The 18,392-nt window shown below is 52.1% G+C and overlaps 8 protein-coding genes across 8 annotated transcripts; 6 read left to right on the top strand and 2 right to left on the bottom strand.

Annotated features, from left to right (window-relative positions):
* Positions 1–2,717: 2,717 nt before the first annotated feature.
* On the top strand, positions 2,718–5,005 carry CPAR01_07161 (transient receptor potential ion channel; the record flags this gene model as incomplete). Its single annotated transcript, XM_060491431.1, has 2 exons — positions 2,718–4,912; positions 4,972–5,005. 2 exons carry the CDS (start codon positions 2,718–2,720, stop codon positions 5,003–5,005), a joined length of 2,229 nt encoding a protein of 742 aa, XP_060350305.1.
* Positions 5,006–6,062: 1,057 nt separating this feature from the next.
* CPAR01_07160 (uncharacterized protein) lies at positions 6,063–6,294 on the top strand (the record flags this gene model as incomplete). Its single annotated transcript, XM_060491430.1, has 2 exons — positions 6,063–6,096; positions 6,155–6,294. 2 exons carry the CDS (start codon positions 6,063–6,065, stop codon positions 6,292–6,294), a joined length of 174 nt encoding a protein of 57 aa, XP_060350304.1.
* An 818-nt stretch (positions 6,295–7,112) lies between these two features.
* CPAR01_07159 (uncharacterized protein) lies at positions 7,113–7,295 on the top strand (the record flags this gene model as incomplete). The annotated part of the gene is made up of 1 exon (XM_060491429.1): positions 7,113–7,295. The coding sequence occupies one exon, from the start codon at positions 7,113–7,115 to the stop codon at positions 7,293–7,295; it is 183 nt and encodes a 60-aa protein (XP_060350303.1).
* Positions 7,296–7,678: 383 nt separating this feature from the next.
* Positions 7,679–8,734, bottom strand: CPAR01_07158 (methyltransferase; the record flags this gene model as incomplete). Its single annotated transcript, XM_060491428.1, has 4 exons — positions 7,679–7,803; positions 7,864–8,166; positions 8,246–8,482; positions 8,539–8,734. The coding sequence occupies 4 exons, from the start codon at positions 8,732–8,734 to the stop codon at positions 7,679–7,681; spliced, it is 861 nt and encodes a 286-aa protein (XP_060350302.1).
* Positions 8,735–10,558: 1,824 nt separating this feature from the next.
* Positions 10,559–11,127, top strand: CPAR01_07157 (uncharacterized protein; the record flags this gene model as incomplete). The annotated part of the gene is made up of 2 exons (XM_060491427.1): positions 10,559–10,741; positions 11,029–11,127. The coding sequence occupies 2 exons, from the start codon at positions 10,559–10,561 to the stop codon at positions 11,125–11,127; spliced, it is 282 nt and encodes a 93-aa protein (XP_060350301.1).
* A 91-nt stretch (positions 11,128–11,218) lies between these two features.
* Positions 11,219–12,628, bottom strand: CPAR01_07156 (PhoD-like phosphatase; the record flags this gene model as incomplete). Its single annotated transcript, XM_060491426.1, has 2 exons — positions 11,219–11,506; positions 11,588–12,628. The coding sequence occupies 2 exons, from the start codon at positions 12,626–12,628 to the stop codon at positions 11,219–11,221; spliced, it is 1,329 nt and encodes a 442-aa protein (XP_060350300.1).
* A 1,446-nt stretch (positions 12,629–14,074) lies between these two features.
* CPAR01_07155 (uncharacterized protein) lies at positions 14,075–15,857 on the top strand (the record flags this gene model as incomplete). The annotated part of the gene is made up of 6 exons (XM_060491425.1): positions 14,075–14,295; positions 14,362–14,512; positions 14,587–14,680; positions 14,734–14,951; positions 15,020–15,703; positions 15,765–15,857. The coding sequence occupies 6 exons, from the start codon at positions 14,075–14,077 to the stop codon at positions 15,855–15,857; spliced, it is 1,461 nt and encodes a 486-aa protein (XP_060350299.1).
* A 703-nt stretch (positions 15,858–16,560) lies between these two features.
* CPAR01_07154 (carboxylesterase) lies at positions 16,561–18,286 on the top strand (the record flags this gene model as incomplete). Its single annotated transcript, XM_060491424.1, has 3 exons — positions 16,561–17,029; positions 17,089–17,678; positions 17,753–18,286. 3 exons carry the CDS (start codon positions 16,561–16,563, stop codon positions 18,284–18,286), a joined length of 1,593 nt encoding a protein of 530 aa, XP_060350298.1.
* Between the last annotated feature and the right edge of the window lie 106 nt (positions 18,287–18,392).

Raw genomic sequence — 18,392 nt, 5'->3', positions numbered from 1 at the left:
TGAAAGATCTCAACAGCAAGTGACGAAGTTTGGGTGAGCAATGTGAAATGTCTTATTTTACACCGTACGTACTGCTCGAGATTCTTGTCGCTCATTTACGGAATATCGGTCTTAAGAGGCTCTATGCCGCTCTTCATGCGACCCTAACTCGAAGACCATGCACGTACAGAATAGCTCTTGACTACATGCTATTCTAGGCGATGCAGAAGCTGCGAGTCTATGAAGATTCGGCTGTTTCGTTTCATTCCCAGTACGTGTAATAGCCATTTCTCACAATTGGGCATGATGGGATGAGTGAGAAAGAAGCAAGAGTCGTCCGTTGCGGCAAAATTCCAGTCGTTGAAAGGAGGCCTACAAAGTCACAATATGGCGTTGTCAAAGTGTTGCCAAGCTGCCAATTCTCGTGGCACTTTACTCACTCCAGAAAACTGCTCTCGTCTTGGGGCTGTGAGCTTCACAGCCTCAACCCCTTGCGTGAGATTGCAACAAGGGAGATTCAGCGGTTCTCTTGTTGTAATCTCATTCTCAGTACGAGTATCGCAGTCTGGTCGCGTCTGCGACTCCAAAGCTGTACCCATCACCGAGTTTCGGTTCCCGGCCTAAGCGGGTTTGGGAGACTGCGTGGGTTTATGTAGGATGCATCTCCCAATTGTACGGATGTGATGTTATGTACTGTATGTAGTATACTTCGTGTGTAGGAAGGAACAATGAAATTGCGAAATGGGAACCTCTCTTCTCAGCACCTACAAAATGGAGTTCCGAATCAATTGAGATTCAATAAGATTCTCGACCAACATCACAGTATCAGTGTTGGTCTGTTGGCCACGCTATTCTGCACTAACAGTGACCGGTATATGGGCCAGGCTCTAGAGACTGACGCCGTGGCTTTCATTGCCCACAACCCGGCCCTGCTCGTATGGGCCCTGTTCGTCGGGTTGGGAAAAGACCGGAGCCAATCTCGGCTCGACATTGCCGTATGGTGGTAGTATTGAATCGCTAGATGGTGATTACTGTGCAGATAGCAGCCGTGCATTCTGCTTTTTTTCACGGGGCTACCGCTACCCCTGAGCTATGCATAGAGTTATGCTTGAGAGCGGGGCCGCACATTCTGCCCCGATTCAGACCCCTTGAGTTTTCTATGTATGTCTTTGAGAGGCTAGAGCATACTGTATCTGTGAGAACATAAAAGGGGAATAATAGGGCAGAGGAGGCATTGAGAATACTCGTATAGCCGCCGTGCGTGCCGCCCAACCCAAGACTGATTTGTCCAAGCCGGGCGCTCGCAGTGGGTTCAATTGGGTCTCGTCTCGTTTCAAAGGAGGGTCTTCCGTCTCTGGGCCGTAGGTTCGCCGCACAAAAAAGACGAAAGACAGAGGGTCAGTCACCCAGTCATGGGCTGACATGCCAGTCTTTAGGCAACCGAATATCACCTTTGGGGGCAGTGCAAGGAAACGAAAACGACCCTTCATTGGAGCGCGGCCGGCGCGGACCAACGCTGCTAGAAGCTGTCAGGGCTGCCAGAGTTGTCACGGACTCACGGTTTGTTCCCCTCTCCCAGAGTGCCATCCCTCCTCAGCTTGACAAGGGGGGAGAGAGGTACCGGCATTGGCTGGTCAGGAACGGCCGGCTTGGGCCGTTCTTGGTGCCATGGCGGCCCATGAGCCCCGTATCCCATACGCAGGTACGGCGGCTGGAATGTGATGGGATTGGATGCGTGATCGCCGTGGGCATTCCCATCTCACATCATCTTCAGGTGGAAGAGCTGCCAAGCTATCACTGGCCAGTGATTTCGCAGTCTCGCCGCTTCTGAGTTCTCCTCCAGGTGCGGTGCTAACTTTTAGGCTGTAGATAGCCCCTGGATTCAGACTGACTCCTATTCCAGCCGCCGTTGAAAGAGTCGTTGGAGGCGCTGGAACATGGACCAGAACCCTAGGGAAAGACATTCTGCTGCCGCTACAGATTCTCGGGTCTGTCGATTGTTTCCGTACGAGCAAAAGCTCGAGCTTGGCTTGAACTGTTCAGGCCCACAACCAAGCTTGCTTCGCCTCCCCAGCTATGCCGATTATGTACAAAGTGCAACGAGGGGGACACGAATAAGGGAGCGGCAATGTCACTGACGGATCGAGGATGTGCACAAACCGAACGGGAAATTGAAGCTTGGCAACAAACCACCCTTTTTTTCGTACCTCTCTGACTCTCGTCGCCAATCTATCGGGTCTCTCTCTCGTCTAATCTATCCGTAGAAGAGCGACCGTGTGCCCTGTCCCCCCCGTCCGAGTCTCTTTCGATCATGCAACGCTGTTTTCTGTCTTTCCTTTAAACAATTTGACGTCGAAGTTCCAGTATAGACAACGAGGAGCTATTCGACGTTGAAGGGGAAGAATCCTCTCACTCGCTTCGCCTCTTCTTTCCCTCCCCACCTTGCCCAGTTGCCCCCTTCCACTCTTTCAGGGGACAACCGTGGAACCTTAATTGGACCCTTTTGAGCTCATCGGATGATTCTGCACCGCGTCCAACTATCGTGAGTAGAGACACACTCTCGCACACGCACATACCGAAGGGACACGCGAGGAAGAAAGAAAGCTTGAAGCTTCAAACGTCGCCATCGTAGAGTGCTCCCAATCGCAAGCTGACGATGCCTGCGACCAGACACCTTTGAAGGGCAATAACATTACAAACACCACACATTCGTTACAACTAAACATAAAGCAATAATCATGAAGCTCACCCAAGTCGCTCCTTTTCTCATATACACCCTCCTCGCCGCCCTCCTCCCCTCCTCCGCATACGCCGACCGCATCCTCCAGTCCTCGTCTCTCAACAACTGCCAAAAGAAATCCGACTTCTCCGCCAGCTTGTTCAACGTCGTCGTCTCCGCCAACAATGGCTCCGTCATGGCAAACATTGCCGCCGTCGTCTCGGTGGAAGGCAAGGCTGTCTTCGACGTCGCGCTGCGCATCTACGGCTACGACTACCTGAAGATGACGATAGACCCGTGCACCATGGACCTCCAGGGCCTCTGCCCGATGAAGCCCGGCAAGATCGACATGGAGTTCTCGTTTGAAATCGGCGACAAGCTCGACCAGGTGCCCGGTATCGCCTACACCATCCCCGACCTCGACGCCACCATCCGCGCCATCGTCAACCTCACCGAGACGAACACGACCGTCGCCTGCGTCGAGGCAGACTTCTCCAACGGTAAAACCGTCGATCTCGTGGGCGTCAAATGGGCCACCGCCGTCATCGCCGGCCTCGGTCTCGGGTCCGCCGGCATCATCTCCGCCATGGGCCATACCGATGCCGCCGCTCATCTCGCCGCGAACGCCCTCTCTCTATTCGGATACTTCCAGGCTCAGGCCTTTGTCGGTCTTTCAGGCGTCGATATGCCGCCCATCGTACAGGCGTGGACGCAGAACTTCCAGTGGTCAATGGGTGTCGTCAGGTTGGGCTGGATGCAGACCCTCTGTACGTGGTACCAGCGCTCAACGGGCGGTGAGGCGGCACGACTATTCGATTCGTTGAGCGGTATCTCGGTGCAGGTCTCGAAGCGCTCGCTCGACATTGTCAACAGCATCGGTCCCGTCAAGCGCGGCATCAACGCCATCGCGAAGCGTGCGAACATCCTCCAGGACAACGGCTCCTACGTCGTCTACGGCATCCAGCGCGTGGCTTTCAAGGCAAAGATCGAATCGACGAACCTGTTCCTCACCGGCCTCATCGTGTACTGTTTCTTCATCATCTTTACCGTCCTCATTATCGCCGCGTTCCGATACGGTACCGAGATCGCGGTGAAGCAGGGATGGTCCAAGAAGGACCGCTTCGTCGAGTTCCGTCGCGACTGGAAGACAACCCTCAAGGGCGTCCTATTCCGCCTCAATCTCATCGGCTTCCCGCAGATCGCCGTACTGTGCCTGTGGGAGCTCACCCAGATCGACTCGGCCGCCCTCGTAGTCCTGGCCGTCTTCTTCTTCCTCGGCACCCTCTTCACCCTCATCTGGGCCTCGTGGAAGGTTATCCTCATTGCCAAGCAGTCGATTCTCACCCACCAGAACCCCGCGCACGTTCTTTTCTCGAACCCCCAGATCATTAACAAATGGGGCTTTCTCTATGTCCAGTACCGCGCCTCTGCGTACTACTTCATCATCCCGTTCATCGCCTACATCTTCCTGAAGTCCGCCGTCATCGCGTTCGGTCAAAAGGCCGGCGTCGCCCAGGCCATCGCCCTCATCGTCATCGAGGCCGCCGCCCTGATCGCCGTCAGCGTCCTCAAGCCATTCATGGACAAGAGCACAAACTCCTTCAACATCTCAATCTACGCCATCAACTTCATCAACTCCGTCTTCCTCCTCATCTTCACAAACGTATTCGACACCCCCGGCATCGTCGTCGGTGTCGTCGGCGTAATCCTCTTCATCGTCAACGTCATCTTCGCCTTTGTCCTCCTTCTCATGGTCCTTATCTCCAGCATCCTCGTCTTCTGGCGCGTAAAGGGCCAACCGACCGGCACCGGCCCCACGCAGCTCAACGACCCCTCCATCCTTGCAAAGGGCGACCGCACCGAGGGCAAGTCGCTTCTCGACCTGGATGAGGACGACAAGGTGAACCCGTACCGCCGCGAGTCGCTGCGCTACGGCGAAGAGAAGGCTACCGAGAGCGGCATGAGCCTGCACGTGTCCACGTCCACGTCGAATCTCAACAGCAGAGGCGATACCCACGAAATGTCATATCTGCCCTCGCCGGGCTCCAGGCCAGCCGTGAGCCCGTCGGTGCCCATGTTCCCCGCCGACCGCTCATTACGATCTCAAAGTCCTGCCCCGCCGCGGTCACCAGCGAGCGACTTCCCCCCGCCGAGTCCGTTTGGGAATGGATCTGCACGCAGTATCCACGAGTTTCGATCCCAAAACAACAATAGGTGAGTTATCCTTTGCTGGAACCAGTCTCTTGTCCTCCTTACTAATCATCTATGCACAGTCCATGGCAGCGCGGTGCTGGATATGATCATTGAGGATTACAGATAATAAGGGCACATTCGCCAGACGTTCATCTTGTCTCTCTTTCCTTTTTCTTCTCGTTACCGTTTACATCACACTTTTCCGGGGGCGTTATATAGAGTCTCATCTGGAAACCTGCATCAGCAAGCGTGCATAGAAAAGAACACCATCTACTTTGTATAATCGGGCGTGATTGCCGAGGTTTCCCCTGAACAGCCACATCTGAGGAACTGCGCAGGATCCATTCACCCTTATGCCTAGACTTGAGAAAGCTTACGCTAATCAATCGAAAAGGCCCATGAAACTGTAACATGGGTTTTAATCCCTTCTTGTACCGTGTTATTGTGTGTTCAAGGGCAGGATAGCTCCGACCCCTCATCCTATCTTCGCGGGGCACCAACTACGGCACCTGCCAGTGATGTGAGTAGATGTTAATCGGAAATATCGAGAAGAGCACCAGCAATAACGGATAAGCTTTGGTTACAGACAGACCTCCGTCGCAATTCGGCGCGGCGAAATACTCCCGGTTACAGCCCCAAGAAGCGTGACATAATGGCTTCGTACTACTCGACTACGTGATGAAGTCGTGTATCATTTCCAATGCAGCTAATGCCCGCTTCAGTCGTGCTGGAGGTTAGGAGACTCTTCTCCGGCTCGATGGAGGTGTGACCCGCAATCTCATCAGTGAAACCCGCCCGAACTGTGATCATTGGCAACTTGGATGCTGTGGTGCAACAGCCACTCCCGCAAATTTCCACATTTTGACCCAGTGCTTGACGTCACTGAAGACACATTATACACGCCGCGATTGTGACGCTCGATTTACGCAATGCACATAATGATAACATCATATTCGATGGTAGCCGTGGAAATTAAAAGACGAATAATATGTATTATCAATATAGTTTAAATACATGTACTGTCATCAATACCTCATAATCAAGAGTCACTTTTGTCCTAGCTCTTGACTTCAAGCTCTCGAAATACTCTTTCCATATACATGAGCAGAATCTTCCACACACATCTCAACTCGTCAACTTCATTCTTCAAAAAGGACGTTCTTTCTCCAATATGCCTCAATACCAGCCTCAAGCCGACACCATTAGTATGTTAAATTCCTGCCATATCCTTCGTGGCCGGGGCCGAATACTGACGATGAACAGAGGACCCTTCCAGCAAGGCTGAGGCCAAGCAGCAGATGGCACAGCAGCAATACGAGGAGAGGAAAGAGCACTCGAAGAGCGGTGCAAACACGCAGACGGGGCACCATGCAAACATCGTCAAGGAACCTAAGCAAGACTGAAGTATCGTTGCTTGGGACATATTATTACAGGTAAAAGCGACAGCATGCTTTCTGTTTGACCGTTTATCTTCACTCGGTTCTTGTGCTTCGCATCGCTAGGATGTTACGAGGCATGGTTGTCATCATATCTCATTCAAATCATTGATCAAGTATTATTATAAAATTGCGATTCACTGATGTAGTCGAAAAGTGACTTTCTTCTAAACTCCTCTCATCTTCGAGCCCCTTAAAAATACGGCTGTTATGAGCAGTTGACATCGGATGGGCACCGCCCTCGAAAACTCTTACATCATTGCCTATAGCTTGAACTGAACCTTCGTGCGCCTGGAAGCGAGCTTAGTCCGAGGTCCTTCCTGTAACAGCTACAACAATCCTATGCAGCCTTGGCCTTTTCTACCTAGAACTGATATGGCTTGCAGGATTCATCAATGACTGCATCTTATACGTTGGAGACCAAGCTGTGGTTGTGCCAAGCATAATCCTGCAATCCTTCAAGCGCACCTTCCTGGATCAGACAAGCTTCGGGTAAGACCAAGACTCAGGCTCAGATTGCAACATCTTATAAGTATCTATGCACTTGATGTTTTCACTTTATCATTCTTTCATCAACGAAGGTACTAGTCTTCAACCCAGCCCCCAGTATTTCACTCACCCTTACAAACCCTCCTGCGGAAATTTTGTTAGCCCAGCCTTGGCTTCCGCTTGCCGCCCTTTCTCCAGATTCTGTGCCCTACACAATCTTGTAAGTGTGGCTCCCAGGTCGTCGTCAACTTCCCCCCTCGTCTGTCGCTAACATATGAGAAAGCTCAACGGTCAATATGGTGAAGATCAGCCTTGCTCTTCTCGTAGCTGTGGCATCAGCTGCTCTCGCCGCTCCTGAGGCTATCGGTGCTCGCCAAGCCGCGGGGTGTCAGCCTTCCGAGACTGTTTGTCGTGATGGCTGGGCGTGGTGTTGCAGTGGCTCAACTTGCTACGAGTTCGCTCCTCCTACGGCCTGCTAGGCGAATGCGACTACTTGTTGAGATGAGATGGTAAAACCAGAGAGGATCAAGCTGATGGTATGGACTTGGATCTCATCTGAGAAAGTCATTGAGAATGGATAAATTGAGACTCCTGCTAAGATCATTTGAGATCGAATATGAACTTCTCGATTACAGCGGTGCACGGGATGCCATGAGTTCCGAATTCAACCATACGCAAGAGCGAGCAGGATAGCCCATCAGTCTTCTTCATAACACAACATCTCATTTCCATAGATTATACAAGCTTACGTCTCAAAAGTACACATGACAGACGCCACAAAGCGTGTAAATAATGACGTGATACAAAGACTCATAGGTCGACCAACCAAATTTCCAAGAATTCCTTTTCATACATTTACAACTCACGCAACGGGCTTCTGAGCCATGAAGACGTTCGCTGGGAAAATGCCGCCCTGCTCAGTCATCTCCTTTGTGTATCTCTCCTCCAGGCTGGTATAGATTACCGGATCCATATCAGGAACCAACACTACATTTGGTTAGTGAGGGCCGGCTTACGGCAAAGACAGCTTATTTCTAGTCAACTCACTTTGGGCGTTCCTGGCGACAAGCGGAATGGTGTGCATGAAGGGCTCGATGGAAGATTTGACGGCGGCCTCGTCGCCATGCACTTTACCAATCCCACACTCCACTCGCTCGACCTTGACGTTTTGGAGACCGGCCACCTTCATTGCCTCTGGAATTTTGGACGCGTATTTGCGATCCATTCCCTGCTTCTCAAACATGGTCCCAATGATGTGAATGAGATCCTTCAGTGACTGGGGTTGGTTCGGCTGGTCTGGACTGATGTCCAGCTCCATAATCTGCAACCAGCCTCCCGGGGCCAACGTATCTTGCATCAGTTAGACAAGAACGCGCGCAACCCATCAAACAGCGGCCCGAACCAACGAATTCAACAGCCGATGACTTACCGGCGAGGTTTGCGATGGCCTGCTCAATGCCGGACCGGTGGGCGCTGTGGAGAACATTGCGAACGTGGGTCAGATCGAACTGGCCCTTTAGATCCCCGGCCGGTGGATCGCAAACGTCGTGGGTTACGTAGCGGATGTTGCCCTGAGCTGACGTGGGCAGGAAAATGGTTGAAACATCGGCGCCGACCATGTGCGCGGATGGTGGAACCTGTTTCTGCAGGTCCCGTAGTAGGGTTCCTGTGATATCGCGTGTTAGAGGTCCCATTTCACAGTGCAGTCAAAGATTGAGATACCGTCGGCGCAGCCCATGTCGAGAATCCTGAGCCCGCCATTCGTGGTATTCACTGGCGCGAAAACGATCTTATCTTTGAGGCACATCTGGATCCAACGATGCTGGACTTGAAGGCGCGTCAGCTCGGCTTGGACATCGCCGACCATGGCTAGGTACTGGTTATCGGCTTGGCCATTCTGTCCGGTCTGGCTACTCATGTTGGAGTTCGTTCTGAACGTGTGTGTATTACGATTCAATAGAGAATGGATTGGGATGCTTTGCACCCTGAAGCCATCAAGAGCTCCACGGAGGACAAGATGATTAAATGCAACCTCACCGTCCCATCTTCAACCGATCACAAGCTCTCTAGTGTCTGCCCAACATACGTGATCGGCAAATTTAACAAGCTGGCAAGCTCTTCGTGTAGACTGGAGTCTAAGGCTACTGGTATTCTAGAAGGCGTTTGTGAAGGTGGTATAAGATCTAGATTTCGTAGACTTCCGCATTTGGCTCATTCCGAGTTATGCATAATGTCTAGAAGACATTAGCATGAACTCGAGTCACTGGCTGACAGGTCGACTCAGCAACAACTGAACACTAAATCTCTACTGGCAGGAGGGGGAGATAGGGATATCATGAAGGCCGAACAGGCGAGCCTCGCGTATTTATCGCGTGACGATTGCGATTGCGATAGCGATGTTAGACGCGTCAAGTTACAGATATCACGAACACGATGAGATCCGATAATATCATTGATACTTAGTCTCCAATGACGAGCGCGGCAGGACGAACTCGTGTGGTTCAAATGTGGCGGCTGATATGTGGATGCAGGGCGGATGACGGCGTCGATATGTTCTGGAACTTGACGTGAGGGAGGGTAGGGACGGAGTTGCGGGTTCTGGGTGCGGGCCATCGCTCATGTTTGCTTCTCCGAGACAGCACAATTAAACATGTGTCTGCCAGATTGAGCCACGCATCAGACTACAACCAGTCGCAAGTTGTACAGAGGCAAAACGTGGAGAACTGCCGAGGTTTGTTTCTTCTGGTACGAATACGGAGCCGATGCCAGGTGGATGGATGAATGGATGGATGATGGAAGTTTTGTATCCGTAATTGACTTCGGGAATAGAGGCCCGCCCGGCGTGCTCCCACTCGGGACCCCGTGCGCCGTCCGGTGTCTCCCGGCGAAGATCAGGAACGAGAACGACTGAAGATTCAGACATATCGATGCCATTCTTCGGGCGATCCAAGTAAAGTAGTTTCTTCAATGGCCTCTCACGCAACTCAACTCGATGCCGTGATTTTGGAGGGGGAAAACAGATGGGCTACAATACTGTGTCACATCGGCCGAGCCAAGCGGGCGATCCATGCTCCTGCGCCGTGCGTATCTGCGTATACTTGAAACAGTTAGGCCCAATCTTGAGTTAAATAAGCAAAGTCACGCCATCCCTGGGCAGCGTGCAAAGAGCCGAGGGTTACAACACCGTAGACTCCCGTGGGAGATAGGCACATCATTGATGATAGGAAGGGAGGCAGGGCCAAAGAGGCACAGCTGGAGGCCAAGCAAACATTTACTGTAGGGCTGTTTCCATGTCTCTTTTGCAAATCTCTCTGTGCATGGCGAGCTTCCTTAAGCGAGTCAGTCTAGCTGATCCCGCTCACACCTTCCTGCAATGACCGTCCGAAGATCCGAATCTCTCATGCTCATTGGCTCCACTTCAAGACATTCAAGGTTTTATGATTGATTAAGACTGTCACAATCTTACAGAGTACAGACACAGAACACTCATACAGTCACGTCAATCCGTGGCTGTTGGTGTGCCGTGCCGTGCCGGGCCTTTTTAATAAGCCTCGGGGACCCCCTCATCCGGCCATCATCAAAGCGTTTCGAGTTCCTGTGTTCGTGTCCTTCAGTCCCTACGACATCGACGAGAGTGTTCGGTTGAGCTGTCCCGCCTCGCCTTCGAGTTGACCTCGACAAATATACACATTCCTTCCTTTTGAAAAGACCGCGAGAAGCGTCGCAATATCCCACAGACAAGATGAAGACATCCATCGCTTACATCATCGCCGCGGCCCTCTTCGGAGCTACGCAGGCTGCCATCACCCCGATGAACAACATCATTCGTCACGAGTACAACCTCAACGCCAGAGCCGGTGTTCACGGCAACATTGAGAGAGACGAGCCCGCCATTGCCCCCGAAGGCGATGTTCTGCAGCCCATTGTCTAAAGAGTCGGCGCTTCCATTGACACGACACACCCAAACACGAGCAATTAACGTCGCCCCGTTTTCAATTGTCGGACACGGGTTCGAGACGGTTCACTTTCTGCCCCGCAGCTTTGGCCCCCAATCTTTGAGGGCCTCACACTACGATCGACTTTCAACTTCAATTCTACGCATGCTTTCAGACATGCGATCTAGGGTACAGCGATGAGGAGTTTAGGCGGAGACTGAGATAGGAAGTGGGCGTTTGAAGGATTCTTTTTGACGGGTATGGAAAACATTTCGAGGACGAGAGCAAGACCAAGGGATCGGAAGGACTTTCGGTTGGCAAGGATATTCCAAGGCAAAGCGAGGAGCGCCGGCTTAACGGGTTGAAGCCGCGATGAATGCAAACTTTTCAAGCCAAACCCCTACTTCTCTGCGCGTGCACATTTTGATGATCCTTCGACTCCACGGGCTCGGTAATGAGGCAGTCGATCACCTGGTGAACTCCCACGTGTAGTTCCACACTTGACGCCCGTCAACGATAAGCTCATAGTCTACCGTCCATCGGCCCTCCTCCGACGTGTCAAACGACACCCGACCAAACTTTGAGTTTCCCCACGGGTGCGAATACACCGAGACGTCTGTGTCCTCAATCTGTCTATGGAACCGATCGAAGGGTTCATAGAACTGGTTCAAGGGCGAAGTGGAAAATTCAATCACAGACTTACCACCCTTGTCGCTAGTGGGCGGAAAGATCGTCGTCGCGTGCTCATGCCTGTCCTAGTCAAAAAGAAGCAAAAAATTAGCTCAAGCAAACTATTGAAATCTTTGGCAGGGTCGATCAAACAGAGACCAGCTTACTCCACTCAAGATGATAGCTCCGTCCGTTTGTCTCATCATCTCCAAGATCATGTCTCTCTCCCACAGATATCCCGACCAGCTATCGGCCGAATCGGGGCCCCTCCAATTTCGCGTGAACGGGACGCTGCTGACAACGACTTTCCACGACTTTTCTGTTTCAAGCCACTTTCGCAGGTCCGCTAGCTGCGCCGCGCCAAGCATCGTCTTCTCAGGCCCGTCCGCCATGTTTTCAGCCCATCGATAGCGCCGCGTGTCTAGGACGAAAAACGAAACGTCGCCCCGGCGGAAGGTGTAGTGCGTTTTGCCGACGCCATACTGCGAGGGAGGGTTCGCGTGCCCTTGATAAGACCAATATGGCTTCATGGCGGACTGATAGAGACCTGTCTCGTTCGCCGCCCAGTCATTGATGATCTCATGGTCGTCGTAGACGTGCAGCCACGGCACAGATCGAAGCGCGGGTGACCAGCTGGGCGAGGCATAGACTTGACGGTATGCTGTGGTGTAGTGCTCTGGAGTCCAGCCGAGGGCCACTGGCAGGTCGATGTAGATGAAGTCGCCCAGGAAGAGCATCATGTCTGGCTGGTTCGCCGAGACATGCCGGTCCAAGTACTCCAGTCCTTTGATGCGCAAGCCATGATCCAAGGGGTTGTAAGGGTAGAAAGGCTTGATGCAGCTTGTGGAGATGAGACTCCATCGCTTTGGCGAGAGGGCTGCAGTCCTGAAAGATCCGGCATGGCTGGCATTTGTGGTGTAGGTGTACGGCGTGTCTGGCTCCAGCCCTTCAAGCAAAAACGTCCCGGTATGATCATTGGAATCAGCGATGACGATTGTCTGCGACTTAGTAACCTGGTCATCTCCCTCCGAAGGCGCCCAACTGATCTTGACGTAGTTTGTATGGAGAGCTGGCGCTCTTACAACGATCCGCGCCGTACCTTCATCCATGTAGCCCATCCGAGAGAAGGAGAGATCGTGACTCTGGTGGAGTACGCTTCCTCTGTAGATGAAGTCCCATACGGCTCCAAGTGACAGGATATTCAACATGACCGTGACCAAGGATGTAACCGGCGATGACCGGTTAACCCAACCCAAGAGTAGAAGCAGCCATGGGTGTTGTTGCCTAGAGGCCCGCCGTGAATTGGGCAACAGGAGCCTAGCAACTAGAGAGACTGCATACAACGCGCAACTCCCATAGATTCGATTGAGATATCTCTTTCCAAGTGGATGCTATTTGCTTGTCAGAATACGGTTCATCGATTCATAAGGGGCAAGGGAAAATATGACACATGTCAAGACTCACGAATCTTGTGAACAGGATTGCCAACAACCTAAGGCTGAGAGCTGCCACTGCCGTAATGGCGTCTAAGACACGAGTGAGAACCATATCGAAGTCTTCGCTCTGATAGAGTTGTGAATTTGCTAGGTTGACGAGACTCGAGATGAGATGTGTTCCAAGCCTGTCAAACTCACGAGACCATACACCGAGTTTGAGTTGACAAATCGACCCCAGACGTTGACAAAGGCGAACGTCCAAGAAAGGGCGCTCAAGATTAGACTTTCTGCCTATTCAATCTATGGACCCGGAACCACGGCCATGGTACTCGAAGTGGATTTGAAGGATGAACACTCTCCCCATCACCACGTCGCGGACTTCCAATTATCAACACACGTGCAATGCCAGTGCCGTCACTCATGGCCGGGAACAATCAACCTCGTTATGGACTCTGTCAGGCCGTCATCCCGAGCCAAGTGCATCTTCTCAACTGAAAAATGTTCCTTATCACTTCCCGGATGAGCAGAGTCGCCTCCGGGAGCATACCGGTGGGCCGCGGCGTCGGGACCCCACTCCGATGGACGTCTTAGACGATCGCATTTCACCACGTGGGCGTCCGAGGCCCGTGGGATGACAAGTTTTCTCACCCGAAGGCGGAGATCCACCGGGAGGAAAATATGACGGCCAAGCTCCGAGCACAAACTTCACACACTAATCAAAGCTTGTTCTTACAGCGTCAGAAACGTAGTTGGTAATGGATCTAGAAAATATAGCCTGAATAAGGTGAGGCGACTACAACTTATTCCTCCAGTGTGCACCCGGCGGCTCCCGCATCTCGGACATCTTCCGGTTAACTTAGCCTTCGGCCCCGATCTCGACTGCGGTGTTCATGCCGGAGCACGTGGTCGAGACAACGTATTGAATGGTTGAGGCAACTGCTTTCTTCCTTCTTAATGCCGATAGTTCGGCAAAATGCTTTTGTACGAAGGAGAGCCTAGATGAAGGAATGCAATAGCTTGAGTTTTCGAGTGGATGGCTTCTTGACCCATACGCGTCCCAAGAATTTGGTTCGAAACAAGGATTCCACGTGGTAGTCTGCGAGGCACTCAGAATCAGCGTACATCATGCATTCGCGGTACTTATAACCAGGCAAACCGCGCTCGGTGCTTTTGTTGCAGCATACTTCTAAGTCATCGTCGACCACAAAGTCATCCAACATGGAGTCCACGCCAGCCTCGGTATTCGACACGACTGACCATGCAACCAAGAAGGATGTCGGAGTCATGGTATCGTCCGAGAGTGACATTGCGTCATCTCAAGAGCCTACTCCTGCCAGAACCGCTGGGAAGCTCGACGTGCTGGTCCAAGGTGTCGCCTTGTTTTCCGATGGCTACAACATTCAGATCATCGGATACATGAACACCGTTCTGGCTAAGCTGTGAGTCTGCCATATGAGCAACAAATTTCTTTTTGAAGTCAACGTTTGACTGACAAATGTCAACAGTTATCCGAAACAGATGACGACTGCCGTGAAGACAAGGCTTTCTAATTCCATTCTCATTGGCGACATCTTTGGCATGCTCATCTTCGGTCTTTGCATTGACAAGTTTGGTCGGCGAGTTGGAATCATTCTGACTACTCTCTTCTTGGTTTTGGTTCGTTGACACCTTCGATATGATCGGTCAAAGGAGATTTATCTTATCGAGAGCTATTACTGATAGCCAGCCAGGGCATCGTCATTGCTACTGCTGCCCATGGAGCCTCCATTGAGGGAATGTTCTGGATGATGGTAATCGGCCGCGGTGTTGCGGGTGTCGGTGCTGGTAAGCAACCTTAGCTGGCCGTAACGGGAGGTTGAAGACTGACAGCAATGCAGGAGGAGAGTACACAGTCTGCACCTCGCAGGCTCTGGAGTGTGCCGACAGCACAGAGGCCATGCGCAGGAGACGCGGAATGCTCGTCGCAGTTTCCACAAACGCCGCAATCATCTCTGGTTTCGTCGGATCTAGTATCGTCTCTTTGATTGTCATTGCTGCGTATAATGGTCAAGCAAGTGACGGAATTTGGCGCATTTGCTTTGGAATTGGAATTTTCGTCAGTCAACCCAGCTCGACGGGTGCTAACCTTCCAAGTATATGGGAGTAAACTGACCATCTTCTCAGCTCCCTTTGGCGATCTTCTTCTTCCGCTTACGGCTCGTCGATTCACAGCAGTACCAGAAGCACGCCATTCAGCGCAACATTCCGTATCGTCTCGCCATCAAGTTCTACTGGAAACCACTCCTTGGATGCTGCAGCGCATGGTTCCTCTACGACGCCGTTGTATACCCCTTCAACCTTCTTGCACCAACTCTTGTCTCCGGCTTCTCCTCCCAGCAGACAATGATCCAGTCAATCGGCTGGTCCGCCCTAATTAATGCATTTGCCCTTCCCGGTGCCTTCATCGGCGCGCTACTGATGGACCGCATTGATCGCCGTCAGACTTACGCCCTGGGTTGGGCCATCGTCTGCGTCTTCGGATTCGCCATTGGCGGCAGCATGATTCAGCTCAATAACGTATTCCCGCTCTTCGTCACCTTGTACGGCCTCTTCCAGACCTTCTTGTCTGTTGGCCCTGGAGACTGCAACTTTTTGGTCTCGAGCGAGTCCTTCCCTACACCGCTTAGAGGTCACTTCCTCGGATTTGCTGCCGCCGTAGGCAAGGCAGGGGCTGCTATTGGCACGACTGCGTTGAGTGCGGCGCTTGCGAGCTTTGATGAGAAGTTGAAGGGACAGCAGGCGATCTTCCTCATCGGGAGTGGCATTTCGGTCGTGGGTACTCTTTGTGTGTGGTTCCTGATTCCCGACGTAAGTTGCCTTTGGTCTTCAATTTCATCTCTTCTGCTGGATCCATCTAACCGTTCACTAGGCTCCGAAGCATTTGGAAGACGAAGACGTTCGTTTCAAGAAGTATCTTGAAGCCAACGGCTATGACACGAGCCAGATGGGTCTCAAGGCGTAGTATTGGGTTTTGGGTCTGGTGCTTGAGGTATTTCGGAACATAGAAGGTGTCCGTCTTATACCGGAAATGAACTATTATCTCTCAATTCAGTTTTCTGCAATTGATCTTGCATGTTGGCATTGCACATTGGTTGACTTGAAGAGAAATACTTAGTGCAAGGCTGGTACTTTGTCGCTACATGTGGGGTCTAAGTTTACATGGCTGATAAACTCCCTTCTATGGCAATGTCGATGAAGCCTCAAGTTCAATTGCATTTCAAGCCATGGGAATCTTCTCATGACATGTCTTTCCTGACATCGATCTGCTGAATTTCCATGCATTTCCAACGACAGACTCACTCGGAGGCCCAGAGACGTTGGCAAGCTTCTCTCATGAGTACTTTGGGCATCGAACCCTTGATCTTGGCCACTGCAACTCAGCCAATGACACCACAAGTTTGTGCATATTGGTGGGTAACACCGTTCGATACGATCGGCGCAATGAAGCTAGCCACGGGAATGGCTTCCGTGGTAAGATTAGCGGCGTGGACAAGTGGCATGGGGAAGCTGCATTAGCCTGCGGAGGACCGCCATCATCTATGGAAGATACAGGGGCAGAAAACCTCAGTAAGCGAGATGTAGATCCGTCAGCATAAAGACCAGAAAACGATGATGCCTCGATTCGTCGCGCTCTTAGTTCGCTTCTTCCTTTAGCATTCCACAAAATGCGTTCTCTGTTGGCAGTAACGAGCTTGGCCATCCTGTCATTGAGCGACAGTTATGCAACTGCATCGTCAACAGTCAGGTGCAATGCCACAGATTTGCACATAGTGCCGACCTCCAATGGACCGATTACCGGTCACCCGGCGTCGAACAGCTCCGATGTTCTCGAGTTTCTCGGGATTCCCTATGCGAAACCTCCAGTCGGCGACTTGCGGTTCGCTCCACCGCAGAGATTCAGAGGTAATGAGTCGTTCGAAGCATCTCACTTCGGCTTCGACTGTCCACTTTCGCCCTCTCGCCAAGTCGACTACCCGAACATGACAACCCAAGCGCAGCGCATCATTGGCTACTTCGCTTCTGCTGCAGGGACGCCTCAAAGCGAGGACTGCTTGACGTTGAACATCTGGACAAAGCCAACAGATAAAACTTTAACCGCCGCCAAACCGGTTATTGTCTTCTTCTACGGTGGACGTAAGTAATTAGGATCGGCGATGCTTCAATTTTTGCCTCCCACTGACGGGATTCTCTAGGTTTTGCCATTGGCAACACGAACAGCCCTTTCTACAATGGCAAGTACTTTGCGGATGCCCAAGATGTTGTCGTAGTCACAGTCAACTACCGCATCAACATCTTCGGGTTCCCGGGTGCCCCGGCTCAGCCCCAGAATCTCGGCTTGAGGGACCAACGCGCGGCCGTGGAATGGGTCCGCGACAACATTGCCGGCTTCGGCGGTGACCCGAAAAAAATCATCATCGCGGGTCAGTCTTCCGGAGGTGTCGCCGTGGACTATTGGTCATATGCCTACATCAAAGATCCCATCGTCAAGGGCCTCATCGCACCGTCTGGTAATGCCTTCAGCTTCCCGCTCAACAACCCAAATGTGACTGTGCGGAACTGGAACACCGTGGTGGCGGCTGTGAATTGCACTAATGCCACCGATTCCATGGCATGCATGCGAAGTCGGAAATGGGAGGATATCAAAGCTGCGGCCGCTGCTATCAGGCCGGCATCATCCAGCAGCGTTCTTCGTGGTATTCCGCCGTTCTATCCTTCGGTGGACAACAAAATTGTCTTTCCTGACTACGTCTCATTGACACAATCTGGCCAATTTGCCAAGCTGGTGAGCACTTTTTGTCTATCACCTCATCTTTTTCGTCAAATTCCCGAAGCCAGCAGCTAATACTCAAATCATAGCCGATTTTCTTTGGGAACAACCATAACGAAGATGGATACTACAGAATTCCGGCGTACGGCAACGGCGTTATCCCGACTCAGGCGCAAGTCGAATCCTTTCTACTAGAATCCTTCACGTGTCCGAACTCTCATCAGGGCCAGGCCCGTTCAGATAACGAAGTCCCGGCGTGGGTCTACCGCTACTTCGGAGATTGGGATAACACAAGACTTTTCCCGACAAGTGGCGCGTACCATGGCGTCGACTTGCACATGATCTTCGGCGCCTCAGGGGACGTGAGTGGAATTCCCCCGTCCGATCCGCAGAAGAAAACCACTGCACTCATGCAGAGCGCATGGACGGCCTTCGCCAATGATCCGGCGGATGGCTTGAGTTCGGTCCTCGGGTGGCCGAAGTTCGATCCGAAGGAGGAGTCGCTGATACTTCTGGCACTTGACAACAATCCTGAGCCACAGTTTGTCAAACCCAGCACGTACGATGCACCGTGTTCTACAGTTACCTTGGGAGCGTTGGGAACCGCGGCACCCTCTTCATGAGTTTTGATCACCAAATGTGTAAAGTGCTGGACTGTATTGGTAGCACTGGCCGTTCAGACAGGCATATTATGGTTTGGCTACAGTCATGGTCCAAGATGATGAGACT

The sequence above is a fragment of the Colletotrichum paranaense genome (assembly GCF_030867605.1).
Source record: "Colletotrichum paranaense strain IMI 384185 chromosome Unknown Scaffold_5.1, whole genome shotgun sequence".
Lineage (NCBI taxonomy): Eukaryota > Fungi > Ascomycota > Sordariomycetes > Glomerellales > Glomerellaceae > Colletotrichum > Colletotrichum paranaense.
Note: the sequence above shows the minus strand (reverse complement) of the source record. Positions and strands in the feature narration are given on the sequence as shown.